Source organism: Terrapene carolina, unplaced genomic scaffold (genome assembly GCF_002925995.2).
Source record: "Terrapene carolina triunguis isolate 2854851 unplaced genomic scaffold, T_m_triunguis-2.0 Scaffold66, whole genome shotgun sequence".
Lineage (NCBI taxonomy): Eukaryota > Metazoa > Chordata > Testudines > Emydidae > Terrapene > Terrapene triunguis.
The window spans coordinates 72383229-72401450 of NW_020664417.1; the positions used below are offsets into that span (position 1 = coordinate 72383229).

The following is an 18222-nucleotide window of genomic DNA, read 5'->3' on the forward strand; positions in this document are numbered from 1 at the left end:
TTTGGGACACTCCACGGGGGGCCGGGGGCTGGCCCGCGCCGCGCCGCCTCACCTCCCTCCCCCCCCCCCCTTACCTGCTGCCTGCTTCCCGCGAATCAAATGTTCGCGGGAAGCAGGGGAGGGGGCGGAGTTGGGGCGGGGACTTTGGGGGAGGGGGCGGGGTTTGGGCGTGGGCATGGGCGGGGCGGGGGGCGGGGCCGGGGCCCCGTGGAGTGTCCTCTTTTGGGACACTCCACATATGGTAACCCTACTCTTATCCCATGACAGCTTACTTTGCTTAAAAGCCTTTGGTGAGGGACCTTGTCAAAAGCTTTATGAAAATCTAAATACACTCTATCCACTGGATCCCCCTTGTCCACATGCTTGTTGACCCCATCAAAGAATTCTAGCAGATTGGTGAGGCATGATTTCCCTTTACTAAAACCATGTTGATTATTCCCCAACAAATTATGTTCATCTATGTGGCTGACAATGTTGTTCTTTACTATAATTTCAACCAGTTTGCCCAGTACTGAAGTCAGGCTTACCGGCCTGTAATTGCCAGGGTCACCTCTGGAATCCTTTTTAAAAATTGGCGTCACATTAGCTATCCTCCAGTCATTTGGTGCAGAAGCTGATTTCGATGGTCACTTTACACGAGAGATCACAAAATACTCTGAGGTTGCTCTGAGTCCTAAGGTACCAGTCACTTACCCGAGGTCAATTGGCATCCTTAATCACACACCAAAGATAGTGCTTGTAGCCAGTCCTGTAACAAACTAACTAAAGCTTTATTAACAGGGAAAAATAAATGAGTTATTTACAAGGTTAAAGCAGGGGACACACACACACACACACACACACACACACGTCTTAAATTCTAAATAATAATAGAACTTCTATAATAAGCAAACTTTATATGTCTTTTAGGGCTAACCCAAGCTAAACAGTTGAGGAATCCTTGTTTATGCTTATGAATTCAAGCAGTATAGGAATAATAAGCTCTCCTTAAATGACATTTTTATTTCCTTCCCCCCAGTATTCAAGCTGTGATGGAAGCAATCAACAAAGTCTTTGGTCCACAATGGCTTCTCTGATGTCTGTAGACCTCAAAGATAATACCTCTTGTGGTGAACTGGTATTTCACACTTGGTAATTCTTCTCCTGTGACTGTGGGGGACTTATAGTCTTAGCAAACATTTTTATAGTTACAGAGCAAATATTTCAATATTCCCCTATACCATGGGATACAGATATTATGAGTAGGATTTATACATGCAGCATCCTACAAGCATTCCATAAAGTCTAAACATTAGATACATACATAATAACTAAACATTACATACATACATAATATCTATTTTAATTATACTAACATACAGGTGAGCCAGATTAGTCTCCAGCTATGTATTTGTCAATGTTCAGGGAGGCCCAGGGCCTTGGCATGAGCTGGCACCTGGTCTGCCAGCGTCATACCTGTGCTTGAATGCTTTACTGAATTGGTGCCAAAAATGTACCAAAAATCAATAGTTTGTGTGCATGCAGTTACTTGATCGTAATATATACATTTGGATTTTATGTACGCAAATGTGTGCATACGTAATTTGGGAGGCACAACTTAGTGCCCAGCTTTTGGAAATACTTCTCTAAATGCCACTGTTTAAAGAGTAAGTTGGTGTGTTTTATATTGCTGTTAACCTTTTCCCACATTTGGTGAACTGAAAAATTTTCAAAATGTAGCTTATCTGGCAAATAGTTTCTGAAACCAGTGTAAAAAAACCACTTAAAAATAGAAGAGCATTACAACTGTAAGAATACTTCACATAAAACTTTAAGGGGTAAATGTGTGCCAGTTTTTCTTTCTTAGGTCATTTAATATGTACCCTGACATTTCCTGTAGAAAAACTAATTAAATACTTTAAGCCCTTACACTCTAGAATCCAGAGAATTGATATGGGCGGTTTTAACTTTTCATTAATGCCACTAAAATTATAAGCCCTTTGTATATAAATACATGTACTTTCACACAGTTTCACTGCATATTTAAGAATGTAGGTTTTCTGCCTCAGGCCAGGTCTACACTCTAAACTTACATCAGTAGAACTACATTGCTTGGTATGCAAAAAATCCGCACCCTGAGCAATGCAGTTAGAGCAACCTCACTCCCAGTGTAGACAGCACTATGTCAGCAGGAGGGCTAAGTAGCATCTTCATTGAAGCGCTAAAGCAGCACAGGTGCATCAGTGCTACTGCACCACTGCAGCATTTTAAGTGTTTGAGTGCCCTCAGACTCCAATTTGTGTGATTGTGTAGCCAACATATTAAAAAAAAAAAAAAAGATGCTGTATACTAAATGTAATACCAGATAAATAATATTTCTGAAATACAGCACTTTCAATCAGTGTAATTTGTTCTTTATAAAGAAGTCTCACTATGGTCTTGTTTACTGAGAAGTTATTAGTATAAAAGAATACAGAAATACAATGTGACAAGTGTATTAGACTAAATTTCTTATTAATATGGAGCCATCATCACCACACTATTGTATAATATAATTTGATGAATCATTAAAATGCAATATACATTTTTAGTGTTAAAGAAAAACCCAGACAGTGTTCAACATTTCAGTGTCTGTGTTTGCCTCTTGCCTTACCATTTACTGTATGGATGAATTTATCTTGTATTAAAGCTAGTAAAGTCTCTTTAGGCTGTCAAATTGTTCACAAATGGCTGCTTAGAGTGTCAAGTATCAGGGGGTAGCCGTGTTAGTCTGTATCTACAAAAACAACAAGGAGTCTGGTGGCACCTTAAAGACTAACAGATTTATTTGGGCATAAGCTTTCGTGAGTAAAAACCTCACTTCTTCGGATGCTTAGAGTGTGCATTTCTGGTGAAAGTCTGTAACTGCCTAAGGTATGGCCCATTTAAATGTGTAAATAGTCATCAGGACATAAAGTACTGGTAACTTTTCAACAGTTGCTTGTTCTCAGGTTGATTACTTAGTCAGTTTAATCTAAACACTAAATTTGACCTGTAATTAGTGGAAGATTTCAATAGTGTGAATGCAGGTGACCTTTAAGGCCTGGTCCTTTTCTTCCATTACAATAATTAGTAAATATACCATTCATATACAGTATAGATTATTTTTTACATATAAGGGAAAGATTTGTTTTTATGCAAAATTATAATATTTGTTCAATATTAAGTCCTTATAGTTTGGGGGTGGGGAGGTGCAAAAGTAGCCTTTATGTTCTCCATTCCTTGGCCAGCTATGTGCCCCATCTTTTAGGGTTCATTTTTCAAGCTTTTCTGTGCTACCATGAGGACTAGAAACTTGCTTTGTTTGAAAAAGGAAGCTGAAGTTCTCATTCAATCCCATGATTCCAAGAATTGGGGCTTTACGAAAATGACCACATATCATCAGATTTATGATAAAATTATGAGTTAGCTACACCGATGATAGGCTGCAAAGTGGAATTTCTTATAGAACTTTATAAACAGTAAAAAAGAGTAATAAGTAGCAGCATAAACCTCTAAGGAAATCCTTGGGTGCTGCAAGAAGTATTTTTTTGTCTTCCCTGTGAGTAAAATGCCCCCGAATGGGACTATTGGGAACCATGTTGTTGAAAATTCCATCTTCCAGATTAAAAGTAAAATTGAGCATACCCTACTCACTTGTGTTCACTGAAGATTCCTTGGTACTAGTGGTGTTCTCTCGAGTATGTTGGCTAAATTTTAAACAGGGCGATGTTTTTAATCTGTTGTGCAACAAAATTCCTTCTATAGATTTGAATGACTGTTTTACTGTTCATTTCCCTTTATAGACACTTTTGTGTAATGGTGCTGACACAGATAAGTAATGGCTTGGAGAAACCAAAAATGCAGATTCCTGAAACCCAAACACATGCTTCTCAAGGTCCTGTTATAAAATGTGGGAGTTTTTTAGGAACAGACTGGATCTGCTGTTTGATACAGTAAAGTTTTATTATGCCACTGGAAGAATACAAAAGTCCTACTTCTGAGGAACTTATCATGTGATCCTTAGCCATATTCAGCATCCTTAACTTCCACTGAAGTCAGTGATTGCTCAGCACCTTTGACAGTCAGACCCTTAATGATCAAACTGACATTGATTTCCATGTAAATAGGATGAGGCTGTAGAAGTCCTTCTACTGAATTAATTCCCGTGCACAATCTTTATACTGCAAACCAGTGTAAATCAAATTTGATTTTTGTAAAAATGTATCACTTAGGCTTAGACTTTGCATGACAAGTTCCAGCAAATTTTCACAGGCCATTTATCAAGAAAATTAGGGTTTGTAACGGAAGTGCTTACAAACTCATGAATATTGAATGGCGGAGCTAACTGGTTCTTTTGTTGTAAGAATGCAAGATTTAATTTTCAAATGCAAATTGAAAGATTTGAATTGCATTGGGGAGAAAAAAAGCCTTTAATTTTTAATTGAAAATATTCTAATCTTCAGTGTGCCATGCATAATCGTTGTCATAAACCAGGGTAGCATGTTATTGCACTAATTGGATATAATGGCATCTGTAAATAAGTGATCTAAGTAGAACAGTTTTGTGCTTCTTAGCATGATAAATCTTTCTGTATACAATGAGAGCTGAAAAGTTTTGACACGAGCATCTTCAATATATAAAGTCAGTGTACGTAGAGAATACAGACAGAACATCTAGACAAAGGAGAAGGCTACAGTGAAGATATAAACGACTTATGAGAATCAATTTTTGATGTCCCATACTGTTTCTGTCCTGCATCACTGACATCCTGTTTCAATCAGCTGTTTGGCGCCACAAGCCTGGGAGGGAGAGAAGCAGAGTGGGGTGGCGTGCTCAGGGGAGGAGGCGGAGCAGAGGTGAGCTGGGGCGGGAAGCGGTTCCCCTGCATGCCGCCCCCCCGCTTACTTGCTGCAGGCGGCCCTCCCCGCGCCCCCCTGCCCCAGCTCCCTCCGCCTAAATGCCGATGGCGACTGGGGTGGCCGAAGATCCGGTCGGTGCCGAAGGACCCGAAATGCCACCCCCCAAATGCTAGCACCCTAGGCGACCGCCTAGGTCACCTTATGGGTTGCACCGGCCCTGCACTCATCTTCATCTTTGATAGGGAGATGAGGTTTGCAGAGACACTACAGATTCCGGCATACAGTAATCCATCTGGTCTGAACAGATGCTGCTCAGAATGAGATGCATCATTGTATCCTGAAAGCCTTAGTCTGTGTGTGCCTCATTTCAATATTTCAGAGGTTGGTGGCCACATAGTACATGGTATCTTTTGGCTGGATTGGGGCTTGGACCCTGCCTTTCAGCTACCTTTGCCGTAAGTCTTACCTCCAAGGCATCACCAAATGAGTTGTGTCTGATGTTACAAAATATTTTTTTTAAAATATCTCTTTGAGGCAGTGATTCTGGAAATGACGCCAAAAGCCTGGCAGCACAAACCAGATGCAAAAAAGAGGAATCTTGGGCACTAGATCTGGATAAACAATTGCTTGCAAATAAATTATCTAATGAAGGTCACACTTGTGAATCATTCTGGACAGGATTGTCATTCTTGAAAGGATTTTTATTTCTGTGAATTAATTCTTTATCTATAGGTAGTCACTAAAGACTTCAGACATTGTCACCTAAATCACATAATATTATTTTTACTTCATGACTGGATGACTGAAACATTTAAGCAGAGGAATACTGATGAACAGTGAATAATGAATACTCTTGTTTGCACACAAATACCCTTATTTCCGTGATAATACTGGTATTTATATGAAGAGCTGCCATTCCCCTAAGTACAGTGAATGCAAATTTTTCCATGCAAATGTTCCAGAACAGAGGAGAAAAGAGGGCATGAGCATAGCTGAAATGATCAGCTGTTTGAAATGTGAACTAATGTTTGTGAATGGTGTTATTACAGCTCTATCTAAGGTTACCATAGCAGCTGAGCACCTCATAATCTTAAATGTATAATATCCCTGTGAAGTATTCACATTTTGCATATGGGTTTCTGACACACAGGAAGACTAAGTGACTAGCCTGAGGTCACATAGAAAGGTCTGCAGTGAAGCAGAGAATTGAACCCTCATCTCCCAAGATCTCAGTTAGTGCCTTACCCATTGGACCATCTGGTGGACACCAAACATTTCCAAAGCTATTCACATTTTTAAAGCATGTTTTTCTTCCTTTCCTCCTCCCAAATTCTTCTTTAAAAGTTAGATCTTCTGTTCTAGTGCCAGCAGCACTAGAAGGCTTGCCAAAACAGTGCAATTACATTAAGTGGTACAGCTGAGTTTGCAGTAGTATTGTGTGTGTTTATATATTACAGGGGATGCGCTGTTTTTTAAACTGGGGTTTCATTTTTATTGTTTGGTTGAAATCAACCTCCTGATGCCAGATTTCAGCCTGGCAGCTGGAAGTCACTGTTATAGCAAATGTCAGAACAAAATATGGCCTGGCAGTGAGAGCTTCCTAAAGTGTAACACTACTTAAGTAATATGTTTTAAGAATGTTTGATCATGGAATAATAGATTTAATAAAATTTCCCAATAATACTGTATGGGCATTGGGCCTTCTGAAACAACGATGTCTCTGCATTTTGTGCTTTGTATGAGCTAAGAATTGTTATGTATGTTTGTTTTTTGTTTTTTGGCTCAGATTACATATCTATAGAGGGATCAACTATTACACTAGAACAAGGTAGTGAATTCAATAAATTTGTCCCTAGAGCACTACAGAAATTGCACTGTGCTGTGATTATTTCAAAATACCGTGAAACAATTTTTTTTTAAACATTTCTTTTGCTAGGATCAGAGGCATGAAGCAACAATACAACTCTCAGCACTGTATTTGTGGTGTAAAGGCCTTTGCAGCAACTTTATTAAACTTTTTATTTAACTCAAACAAGTTAATCAAATGGATATCTGCCAGTTCTCACTCCTTGTAATCTTATGCTCTGCTGGAAGCCTTGGAGGTCTACAAGTGCTCAAGTTGGCAAATCCCCCAACTAGCTTCCCACCCATGTAAAGACAGGATTATCCAGGAGGCTACCTTGTACCTATATACATCAGTAAGGTCTACCTCAGTTATGAAACGCCAACCCAATGATGTCTTACAGAATTCCCCAAATACCACCTTGGTCTTTAGGACAATAGGCTAACACATACATGCTCCAGCCCAAAGCTGCAAACCCCCATTCATTAACTAATCAATGAGTTAGACAGAAGATTCCTGTAGCTAGATCCTGGTGACAATGCTACTTTGTGAAACTTGAGTTATTTTTGCTAGCATAAAATCATAAGCATTAGAGACAGAAAAAGACCTATCAGGGAGGTCATGCATAACCTTCAGGATTCTTCCTTGCTGTGCATTATTATTATTTAATGTTTATATTATGGCACTGTCCAGGCGTGCTCATCAGGATTGGGTCCTCATTGTATGAGGTGCTGTTCAACCCTAGAAGTAGACACAATCCCTGCCCCAGTGAGTTCACAATGTCCTCTTTCTTCAGTGTTGTAAATGCCTTTTCCCTAAAGAGTCTAATTTAATATTTCTGTTTATGCAATGAGCAGGTATTTCTGTGTCACGTATATTCTTGTTGAGCTTTCTTTCTGTTCTGTAGACAGTGTAGAAGATGAAATGGAAATAGCCACCGTGCGGCATCGGCCTGAGGCTCTTGAACTGCTGGAAGCACAGAGCAAATTCACAAAGAAGGAACTTCAGATTCTGTATAGAGGATTCAAGAATGTAAGCACTTTCTTTCTGACTTTATTGTCACCTTAAGTAGCAGCATGCAACCCACAACAAAATCAGAAATGGTATATGAATGGAATGCACAATGAAAGTGTTTGTGGATTTAAATAACAAGATACTATGTATCTGGTCAATTTAGCAAAATCAAAAAATACAGTGTTTGCCATAAACAAGATAAGATGTTCAAGCTATGCATAAGCTTGACTGTTCAATTTGTAGGAGGTTTTTATTGTTTGTGGTTAAATACTGATAGATGTGCTCTAGATATGCAAAAGTTTGCTTAATGAGAAATAAGTCCATGTCAGACTCTGGGTAGAAAAACATCAGAATTTTGTGGAAGTTCTGATCCAAATTTGGCTCAGGCACCAAGTTATGGTCCTTATCTCTACAATAGACTAAATCACAAACCTAAATCTGAACATCTTCAAATTGTGTGAAAGTTTGGAAATGGGTTTGGATCTAAACTGTGCAGCTTAAGCCCATCTCAAAGTTTAATAGATGTACTGTTTTAGAAACAAAAATGGAGAAATGGAAAGAAGTGTGGTTAGACCATAGACTCATATTCTTGTTCTCCTAACTGTGCCATTGATTTGCAGTGTTATTTTTGGCAAGTTATTTAACCTCTGTTTGCATTGGTTTTCTCAGCAGGATGATATCTACCTCACAGAAGTAATGTGAGGCTTAATTAATTAATGTATGTGAATCATTTTGAGATTCTTACATGAGTCACTATGTAAGCGCAAACTTTTATTAATGTTCCTAAATGGTAAATTGTTGTAAACCTTAGTATGAAACAGGTAATGGCTGTAGCCCTGATGTACAATTTTTTGTGTTTCTTTGTGAATTTCAAATAGGTTTCTTTTACATTCACTGGATTACATAAACTGTCCTACTATTAGCTATTTTAACATGCACAAATTAGTCATTTTTAACCAAAGACATGAGGCTTGTTTCTCCACTATCTTCTTGCACCTTATTTTATCATTTAAACCTGTGCAAAGTGGTCAACAACATCAAATCAAAATGGTAGTATTTTGCACAAACTGAATCAGAGGGAATTACATGTGCATCTGAAAGCAGTTATTGTCCCACAGAGCTGAATGAAGTTATTTCTGAGTCTAAACCCTTGAGTGTCTACCAGAAAGTATCAAGAAGTGTGTTTTTTGTTTTGTTTTAGATTATTTTATGAATGCTTTTATATGACATTATATGCAATTAACATTGAGCCAAGATGCTTGATTTTGAATGAGCTTGAATAATATGAATTGGAGTTGTTCACCAGTCATCAGTGAGCAATTTCCAGTCACTGAGCTGAGGCTTGTGTTCAGATGAATGCAAAAATATATGCAGCCTTCTTTTATGGCCCTTTTGATTTAGTTTTTCTTTTGACCTTCACTTGACATTTACTATAAAAATGAAATATAAGAAGTTAGATGTAGTACCACTAATAGCATACTGATAGCACAATGACAAAATGAAGTATAATAATATTTTTTTAATGGCAGGCACTTGGAAGAAACAGTAAACCTTACAGATTTCAGATTTCATATAATTTGTAATGAAAGAAGTCTAGATGAAATTTCTTCTTAAACAAAAGGTTTTCACTGAAAAACCCAAATGCAAATAAAATACAGTCAGACCCTTAGGGCATCCTGACTGAATATCATTCCTGACACCAGTGGGTATCTGACATTGGTATTGTAGTGATTAAGAGTGATTGCTCTTAAAAGCTTTCCAACTTCTTTAGATAACTAGAGAACATTCCCTTGTTCTTCACAGTATTCTCTAGCTATTGCGAATCCTGAGGTAATGTTCTCTAAAGTTTTAAGAGCTGTAAGGTGGGCAAATTGAGGCTTCCTGTATGTTTCCAAGGCTTCCTGTATGTTTCCAAAAGAGCAGTTTCTAGCTTTTTGAGTCTTTTTGGATCTGAATATTTTCTTGAATGTAGAAACATGTATGTAGAAAGTGTTGGTTATAAGGAAATATTATGAGGATTTTCAATAAAGCCTAAAACAGGAGTTCCATCCCTTATACTTATTTTCCCCTTTTACATTCCAAGATGCATCAGATATGTTTTATCATGTTAATACATCCTTCCTCAGATATTTCATTCCCTTATCGTCCATGATAATCCAAGAGATGCAAGTTTTGAATATCTGGAGTTAATGAGCATGAGCTGCAGTTTTTCTTTATTCAGTTTATCGCGGTAAACTTATCAGTTGTCTCCAAAACTGCTGCAATGGATGTTTCAGTCTTACAGACTGTTAGGAAAGTAACATCTGCCGCAGCAACAGAAGCTAGCCCAAGCCACAGAATTCAGAACTGGATTCTTTCCAAAGTTCACAGTTGAATCTGGGGTTTTGTTTTTATACATTGTAGTAATAAATTCTAGCTGCAACGTTTGGTGTTGGGGCCAAAGATCCCCAACTTCCTCATAGCGTGAGTGGATCAAGTGCACCTGTACTACACAGATATCTTGCATGTACTGAGCCACAAATATTAGTCTGTCTATTCTATCATCCTTACACATTTTATCAAATGGAGTTCAAGCAGCCTTAGCAGGTACTGGACACCAATGTTGTCGTTAGAATGCTTTTGCAGATTTGACTCTGGATGTTTTTGCCCCTGTGCTGATTGGCTGTTTGTTCCAACCACATCCTACACAGTCTTTGTCTCACTACACCTGCCCTCCATGTTCTCCTCCTTCCTTGTCTCCCTCTTCCCTCCTGCCCCATCCCCCTTACCTAATTCCCTTCAGTGTCCCTACTCCCTTCCTTTCTTTCCCTTTACCAAATCTCCTCCTAACAAAACCATACACACAAACAAAAATGTGGCACAGCATGACATTTGCAAGCCATAAGTCTGGTTCTTTCCATTTCCTCCACGCCTTGTCTGTCGTGTATACTCAGGTTTTGCCTGAGTGGGAAACTTATATTGGTATAAGCTAAGTTGTGAATTTAAATCAACATAATTATACCAATGTAAACCCCTCCACCCCAGTGGAGACTCTTATTCTTATAAAAAGGAGATGGTGCCTTTTTCAGTTTAATTTATGTTGCTTGTGGAACCTACGTAGAGAGGAGGTAAGTCAATTTACTTACCAATTCTATGCTATAGAATCCTTCTTTCTGACTTAAAGTATTTGCAGAGACCATGAATTCTTATCCTTGCAAGAGCTTGATTTACTATAGGAACCCTCTAAATACTAAAAGTTGAAATTGTAATAGGATTCACTTTCTTTTTCTTCTTAGGAATCCAGTACCAGCCTTTACCATAAGACAGTTATGCACACACACAATTAATAATTTCAAATTCCTTTTTATGAGTAACATTCCAAAGATAAACCATTACAGCACAGCAGTTACAATGTACCCTAGTGAGACTAACATCACTAACTAGCTACACTGACTGGCTCAGCATGTGTCTACCCTACGCCGACAGGTGCGGGTAACCCGTTGAACCCCATTCGTGATGGGGATCGGGGATTGCAATTATTCCCCATGAACGAGCAATTCCCAGTAAGTGCGGGTCATAAGCTCACGTTGATTAAGTCCCTGCCCTTCGTACTAGTTATGCGACCCCCGAGCAGTCAGCGTCCAACTTCTTAGAGGGACAAGTGGGGTTCAGCCACCCGAGATTGAGCAATCACTAACTAGAGATTTCTTGTTTTCCTTTAACATGAAGAATATAACACAGTGCCTAGTCCCTTACAAAATAAATACAGGGATTGGGACTTCTGACAATCAGAAATCTTCTGCTTCCACGTAGGCCTGCCCTAGGTATTATAGTGGCAGTTAAATAAAACATTTAGTTGTACCACATAGCCAGTTGTTTCAGCATCCACATAAACAACATCAAGTAAGACAGAAAAAAAACCTTGGTGATAACTGAGGCTGTGGGCTCACATACTATCTCTAATTCAATGATGTAATAATATACTTCACAAAGACATTTTGCCTCCGATCTGCAATTCCTCCTTTATACTGTTTTCCCAGTCTCAATCCCACTGATTTCTGTAAAATTACAGGAAGCTGTATTGAGATCCAACCCTAGGATGACCATATTTCCCAAAGGGAAAATGGGACACTGCACGGGGCTGGCCCGAGCTGCTCGCCTGAGCCCTCTCCCCCTCCCCCCTCTTTCCCCATGCGGGGCTGCTGTCGCTGCTTCCCCAAGCTCTGACTGTCCTCCTCCTCCTTCCCCCAACCCCTCCCCGCACGGCTGGCATCGCTGCTTGTTCTAGTTCTGTCTTCCTTCCTCCCCCTTCCCCCCCCCATGCAAGGCTGGGGCTGGCATTGCTGCTCGCTCAAGTCCTACCTGCCCCTGCCCGAGCCCTGTCTCTCTCCCCCGCCCCCCGCATGTGGCTGGCATCACCACTGCCCCCCCGCACCTCACTTTTTTGACAAAATTGAGAATTTGTCCTATTTGCTCTTGCCAATTTAATCAGTTAGCAAGAGCAAGTGGTCAAAAAAGTTGGGATGGCCAGGATAGGGCTTAAAAAAGGGACTGTCTGGGCTTAAAAAAGGGACAGTCTGGGTTACCCTGGGAAGCTCTATCTTCTCCCTGCATGCACGGCTGGGCTGGATCTGACTGGTGTTTGCTAATTTTGTAACCCTGCCAAAACTCACTACTGATTGATCAGGACCTTCCAGCTTCTAACTAAGGGGTATGTGTGTACATGCGGAATGTCTGCTGTGACAGACCCAGACCAGTGGGGTACAGGAGTCTGGTAGAGGGCAAATATACTGGTCACTGGATGGGTAGTTTTCTGTTCCCTGAGTGACCAGAGCAGGGGCTGCACTAGAGTAATCAGGAACCTGCTAGAACCAGTTAAGGCAGGCAGGCTAATTAGGACACCTGGAGCCAATTAAGAAGAAGCCTCTAGAATCAATTAAGGCAGGCTAATCAGGGCACCTGGGTTTTAAAAAGGAGCTCACTTCAGTTTGTGGTGGGAGTGTGAGGAGCTGGGAGCAAGAGGCGCAAGGAGCTGAGAGTGAGAGGGTGTGCTGCTGGAGGACTGAGGACCACAAGCGTTATCAGACAGCAGGAGGAAGGTCCTGTGGTGAGAATAAGGAAGGTGTTTGGAGGAGGCCATGGGGAAGTAGCCCAGGGAGTTGTAGCTGTCATGCAGCTGTTACAGGAGGCACTATAGACAGCTGCAGTCCACAGGGCCCTGGGCTGGAACCCGGAGTAGAGGGTGGGCCCGGGTTCCCCCCAAACCTCCCAATTGACCTGGACTGAGGGTTCTCCCAGAGGGGAAGGTCTCTGGACTGTTCCCCAACCCACATGGTGAATCTCTGAGGCAAGAAAATCCGCCCATAAGCGCAGGACCCACCAAGATAGAGGAGGAACTTTGTCACACTGCCCTTAGTGCAGCCTTCCACATTAGCTTCCAAACAGCTACTGGGTATGGTTAACAGCTTTCTGCACTCCCTTTAGGGTGCTGAAATAGCCTAGCAGCTACTTCTTTGCAGTCACTCATGGCTTTATACTTGGTTCCTGGGAATGTTTCCATATCAACTCAGAGCAAGTAGAAGCAGCAGCTGTAATTATAGCAATAAGTGTTTTTGGCTGAAGAAAGGAAATAAGAAAAAGAAAAGGGGATTACATTTGGGAATGATTTTAAGGTAAACCCAAAATAACCACTCTTATACCAGAATAAAAGTGTTCCTGCTTAGGTTTATACTGGTAGAACTATAACTATTTAACTAAACCAGTATAAATGGTAAAACTTTCCTGTGTAAACAAGCCCTTACATTGTAAGCACTTAGAGTAGTAGATAGTCCCTTCCTCAATCTGTATACATTGCCTCACGTGACCAGATCCCATCATCAGTTGGCTTCTAGGCACTACCATAATACAACTGATAATAATATAGTAATAATAAAAACAAAGCTGGGAAGGAATATATGGGAATGAGACTCCAAACAGCCACCATACATTTATGACTAATATGATAATAAATATAACATGAAAACTTTTAATTAAATCCTCTTGAAATCCATATTTGAATAGAACTTGTAATAATGTTAAATGCCTTTTGTGCATCAAAAATCATGTACTGCACATGAAAAGTATAATTGTCTGAATTTTCAACTGCATTTTTACTTTATACAGTACAGTTCTCTCTTGTATGTCTGTTTATCCAAATGATACAGGAGGGAATAAGTCAGAGAGTCCCAGTCATGACAGAAATAAAAAGTGATAGCCTGTATAATTATGTCCAGTGTATGCAGTGTATGCCTGCAAGCTACTTCCATAGTTCTGCTTCAGTGTAGATGAGAAAGATGTTATCTGAATCAAGTGTTTTTGTAATGTGCATGACATTTAAGAGGTTTGGGCAATTACTTTGTTGTTGTTGTTGTTTAATTAAAAACTAAGTAAGCCTTCAAAGACATTTTAATCAATTGGATTTCCTTATGCAAGCAAATTACATTGAGCGATATGATGATCGGCCGAATTGACATTCTCACCATCACAGCACCCATCATAGAATAGTTCATGCAGTAGAAGCAGAAAGTCAAGGAATGAATCTTTGAGTTTATGTGGCTGCTTGGATGCTTTAGAGAGGGTTACCCTGGTAGAACATCACCTCTGCTGCAATGTTCGGGAGAGAGAAGTAGAGGACGATTGTAGAAAAGCGGCCAGAAGCACTCATTTAGCTTTCTGGAAGGGTTGTTTGGGTCATGGCCATGGCCATTAGGGCAACACTTAAAGGACAAGAGGCAAGAAATGAAAGGAAATGTGATGTGAAGGGGTGGGAGATGATCCCTTAGATGTGATAAGAGCTATGAAAAGGATAAGCACTATGGGAGGGCATAGGCTTGTGTTCAGTAATTTAGAAATGTGGAAGCAGAGAAATTTCTCCGACAGAAATTTTAAAGCTCTTACATTATCATTTGAAAAATGGGCTTAATGGAAGTCTCAGGCTTCTCCAGGCTCCAAAGATTTTCCCCAGCATTCTGGCTTCACAATCTTCCTGGAGTGTTCTTGATGGATTGTTGGTCAGCTACCATCACAGTGGGGCCCCTCCATTTTCTATTTGGCTTCTTGTCATCCCATTTGTTGTAAATTGAAATTGTGATTGCTGCAATCATTAACCTTTCAAACCAATGGCTCTGTGGCATGCCTAGTACAAATGGCACTTCACAGTAAATTGCCTAGACTATCAAGCATGCACTCAGCATGTGGACTTGCTTTTTCTTTTGTCTATTAATAAGTCTCTCACAGCTTTAAGCCACTGCACATTTCTATTTAAAAAATACTTAGAGCTGGTCTACGCTGGAAACTTACATCTGCATAACTATGTCTTTCAGCAGTGTGACAAATCCACACCTCTGAGAGAGAGAGAGAGCTACACCAACCAAACCTGGTGTAGACAGCGCTACGTTGATGGAAGAATTTTCCCATCAACCTAGCTACTGCCTCTTGGAGAGGTCGGATTACTGACAGCAACAGGAGAACCCCTCCCGTTGCTCTAGTGAGTGTCTACACCAAAGCACTACAGTGGTACAGCTGCAGCTGTGCTGCTGTAGCAGTTTAAGTGTAGATATAATCTTAGATGATGCCTTCGTCACACAAAGAATGTTCCTATGCAAAACTTAAACATTAATAACCCTTTAATTTGGTCTATTGTTCTCATCGCAAATTCTGTTGTACTAATAAATATATCAGAAGACTAACAGGCGTTCAGGGAAATGTGGATAGATTTTAGATGTGTGTCAGTACTGAAACGTATGCAGGTTAAGGGCCCATACCCCCTACCCATCCTTGTACCATGGAAAGTACATGTGAATTGATTCCTTAGTCTCTGAAACTATCCACCACTTAAAATTTCCTTAGAAGTGAATAGAGACACTTTTATGAATGAGGGAGATTTAAATAGTTACCTTGTGTATTTATATTTTCTGAGAATTTTTTTTCTAAGACACCTTTCATTCAAAGTGCTCATATTGCTGTTAATAAGTATATAAATCAGGCACACACGGACAATATGTTGAAATTCAACAGTGTAAATTCTACTGTAATAAAAATATTTAACTTGTACACACCAAAAAAAAATAAAAAAATTCAAAAGCATGTAGATGTGCCCCCCCATCCTGGTGCAGCCTTGCTGATAGCAGTTCCCATTACAGTGCTCCTGCGCCCCACCAACTCCTCTCCTCAACAACTTTACTGTAAGACTTGGGGCCTCCAGCCAAGCGTCATAAAAACAGTCTCCAGTTTGTTCCATCTTCATCACACCAGCGCAACCCGAGAGCTGAATGTTTATCTGAATGGTCAGAAGGTGAAGCATGAAGTAGAACTGATCTATCTAGGTGTGACTTTAGACTGCACACTGAGTTACTATGCCCACCTGAAGAAGACAGCAGCTAAAGTTAAGACGTGCAACAATCTTCTTAGCAAACTGGCAGGTTTGTCATGGGGTATTCGTGCTCCAACTTTACGGACGAGGACTTGCCACCTTGTATTCTGTGGGGGAGTACTGTGCACCAGTTTGGAGTTGATTGTCAGACATCAAACTGGTGGATAGGCAGTTACATGCCGCCATGCGTATCATCTCCGGCACCCTGCATCCAACTCCACTCCCATGGCTTCCAGTTCTGAGTAATATTGCTTTTCCTCATATCAGACGAGAGGTTGCCAGTAGCAAGTTACTGGAGAAAGTATGCGCCAACCCAAGCCTGCCGCTGCACAATGACCTTTTTAAACCACCAGCTGCACATTTGCCATCATGTCACCCATTATGGTCTCATTCGCCACACCAGGATGTTAGGGCGGAAACACTCTGGCGGGAGGAATGAATATCTGTTATAATCCCCAACCAGTCCCTCGTCGCTGACCCCACAATTTGCCCGCCTGGTTTTGACCTGCCCTGTCACCAGTGGTGCCTGTTGAACAGGTTCTAGACCTGGCAAGGTCTCTGTGCAGCCAACCATTATTGCTGGGTCCTTCGTGACATCCCTTTGTGCAGCTGCGGTGCAATACAGATGATGACGCACATTGTCGATGAATACCTGCTGACTACGTTCAGCGGTGACCTAGAAGAACTGCATCACGCCACTGAACATGTCATCGCTTGGCTAGACGACTATGCACATGCTAAATAATAAATACCAATTCCTCCCCTCGGTATTAGAGCATGTGCTGAAGGTGTGGCTATAAAATGGGTCATGTTGCCACCTCAGTTCCTTCCAACTGTAGCAGTCAGACAGATCTCTACGTCTCCAGATCTCTTGGATCCATAGTGTTGAACAAAGTGCCTTACTTACTCAAACATTGTTTGTTTGATTAGTTAGATAGTGTTTAGTGCTTTATTTTAATGTGTATTAGGTTCTTCTTCGAATGTTTGCTCATGTCTATTCTATTGTATGTGTGTGCACGCCCATGTGCACAGCCATCTGAGAATTTGCCTTAGCAGTGTCCTTCGGGTCAGCAGTGGTACCCTCTGGAGTGCTGCGCTCTGGAGTGCAGCACCTGCCCTATGCCCTCTCAGTTCCTTCTTACTGCCCATGATGGTTGGTCGGAGCGCCTTTTCCCCTTGCCTCGCAAGTGGACAGCAGTTCTCTCTAACTCTCCTTGTTAGTGTTGTATATAGTTCGTTGTCAGTAAGTAGGTGTTAAGTAGTGTTAGTTAGTAAGTTAGCATCCCAGCAGGGACTTAGCCGCGGGGTGGGGCATGCTCCGATCCTGGGTTTTAAGCCTTGTTCTGCCTGCAATAGGCCTATGTCCATTAGTGACCCTCATGGCAGCTGTCTAAAGTGCTTCGGGAAGTCACACCTGAAGGATAAGTGTCTCATTTGCAAGGACTTTTGTCCTAGAATTCAAAAGGAGCGCGGCATTCATATAAGGACCCTCCTCATGGAGGCTGCACTTTGCCTGGCATCTGAGCCTTCCCACTCCAACTCTATGCCCAGCACCTCAGCATCAGTGCAGAGTGTACCGCCAGCATTGGCCTCCAACTAGCACTGCTCCCCTTCGCCGGTGCCCAAGAAGTGTCTGAAGAAACAAGGCTCCCTGGCACCAAGCAAGAAGGGTTAAGGGGCGTTGGGCAAAGGACCTGTTCAGGCCACCCACCCACTCTGGAGCCACAAGGGGGTACTCTCCAGCTGGACCTCCCAGCCTTCCTAGGGATCCGACTCCCTGGAGCAGTAGGGAACCCAGGCACTTGGCAGGGCCGTCGACATCTGAGGCCCTCCTGGCGGCTAGGGAGCAGAGACCGGTGCCACGCTTGGCTTTGGATCTGGCTAAGGCTTCCCATGGAGGAAAGCCAGCCATGAGACCTCCTCAGAGGGTAGCCGAATGCCGTCGGCCCCCGGAGCAGAGGCCATCTCCACAGCTGAGATCCCCGATTCCGCAACCTAGATTTCCTGTCAGATGGCCCAGGTCGCCAGCACCATGCTCGCGGTCATCATTGATGCGGCATGGATTGCCTATGGTGAGACGTCGGTCCCCGTATGTCCGGCACTGATCATCCTCCCTC

At 41.5% G+C, this 18222-nt stretch overlaps 1 protein-coding gene across 3 annotated transcripts in view; it reads left to right on the forward strand.

The window, feature by feature from the left end:
- Positions 1-18222, forward strand: part of KCNIP4 (potassium voltage-gated channel interacting protein 4) — a 403978-nt gene that overhangs the window by 293027 nt on the left and 92729 nt on the right. For all 3 annotated transcript variants that reach the window (XM_026648010.1, XM_026648008.1, XM_026648009.1), the window contains one exon: positions 7610-7734. In XM_026648010.1, the coding sequence (XP_026503795.1) occupies positions 7610-7734 (125 nt within the window). The remainder of the gene's footprint in view (positions 1-7609; positions 7735-18222) is intronic.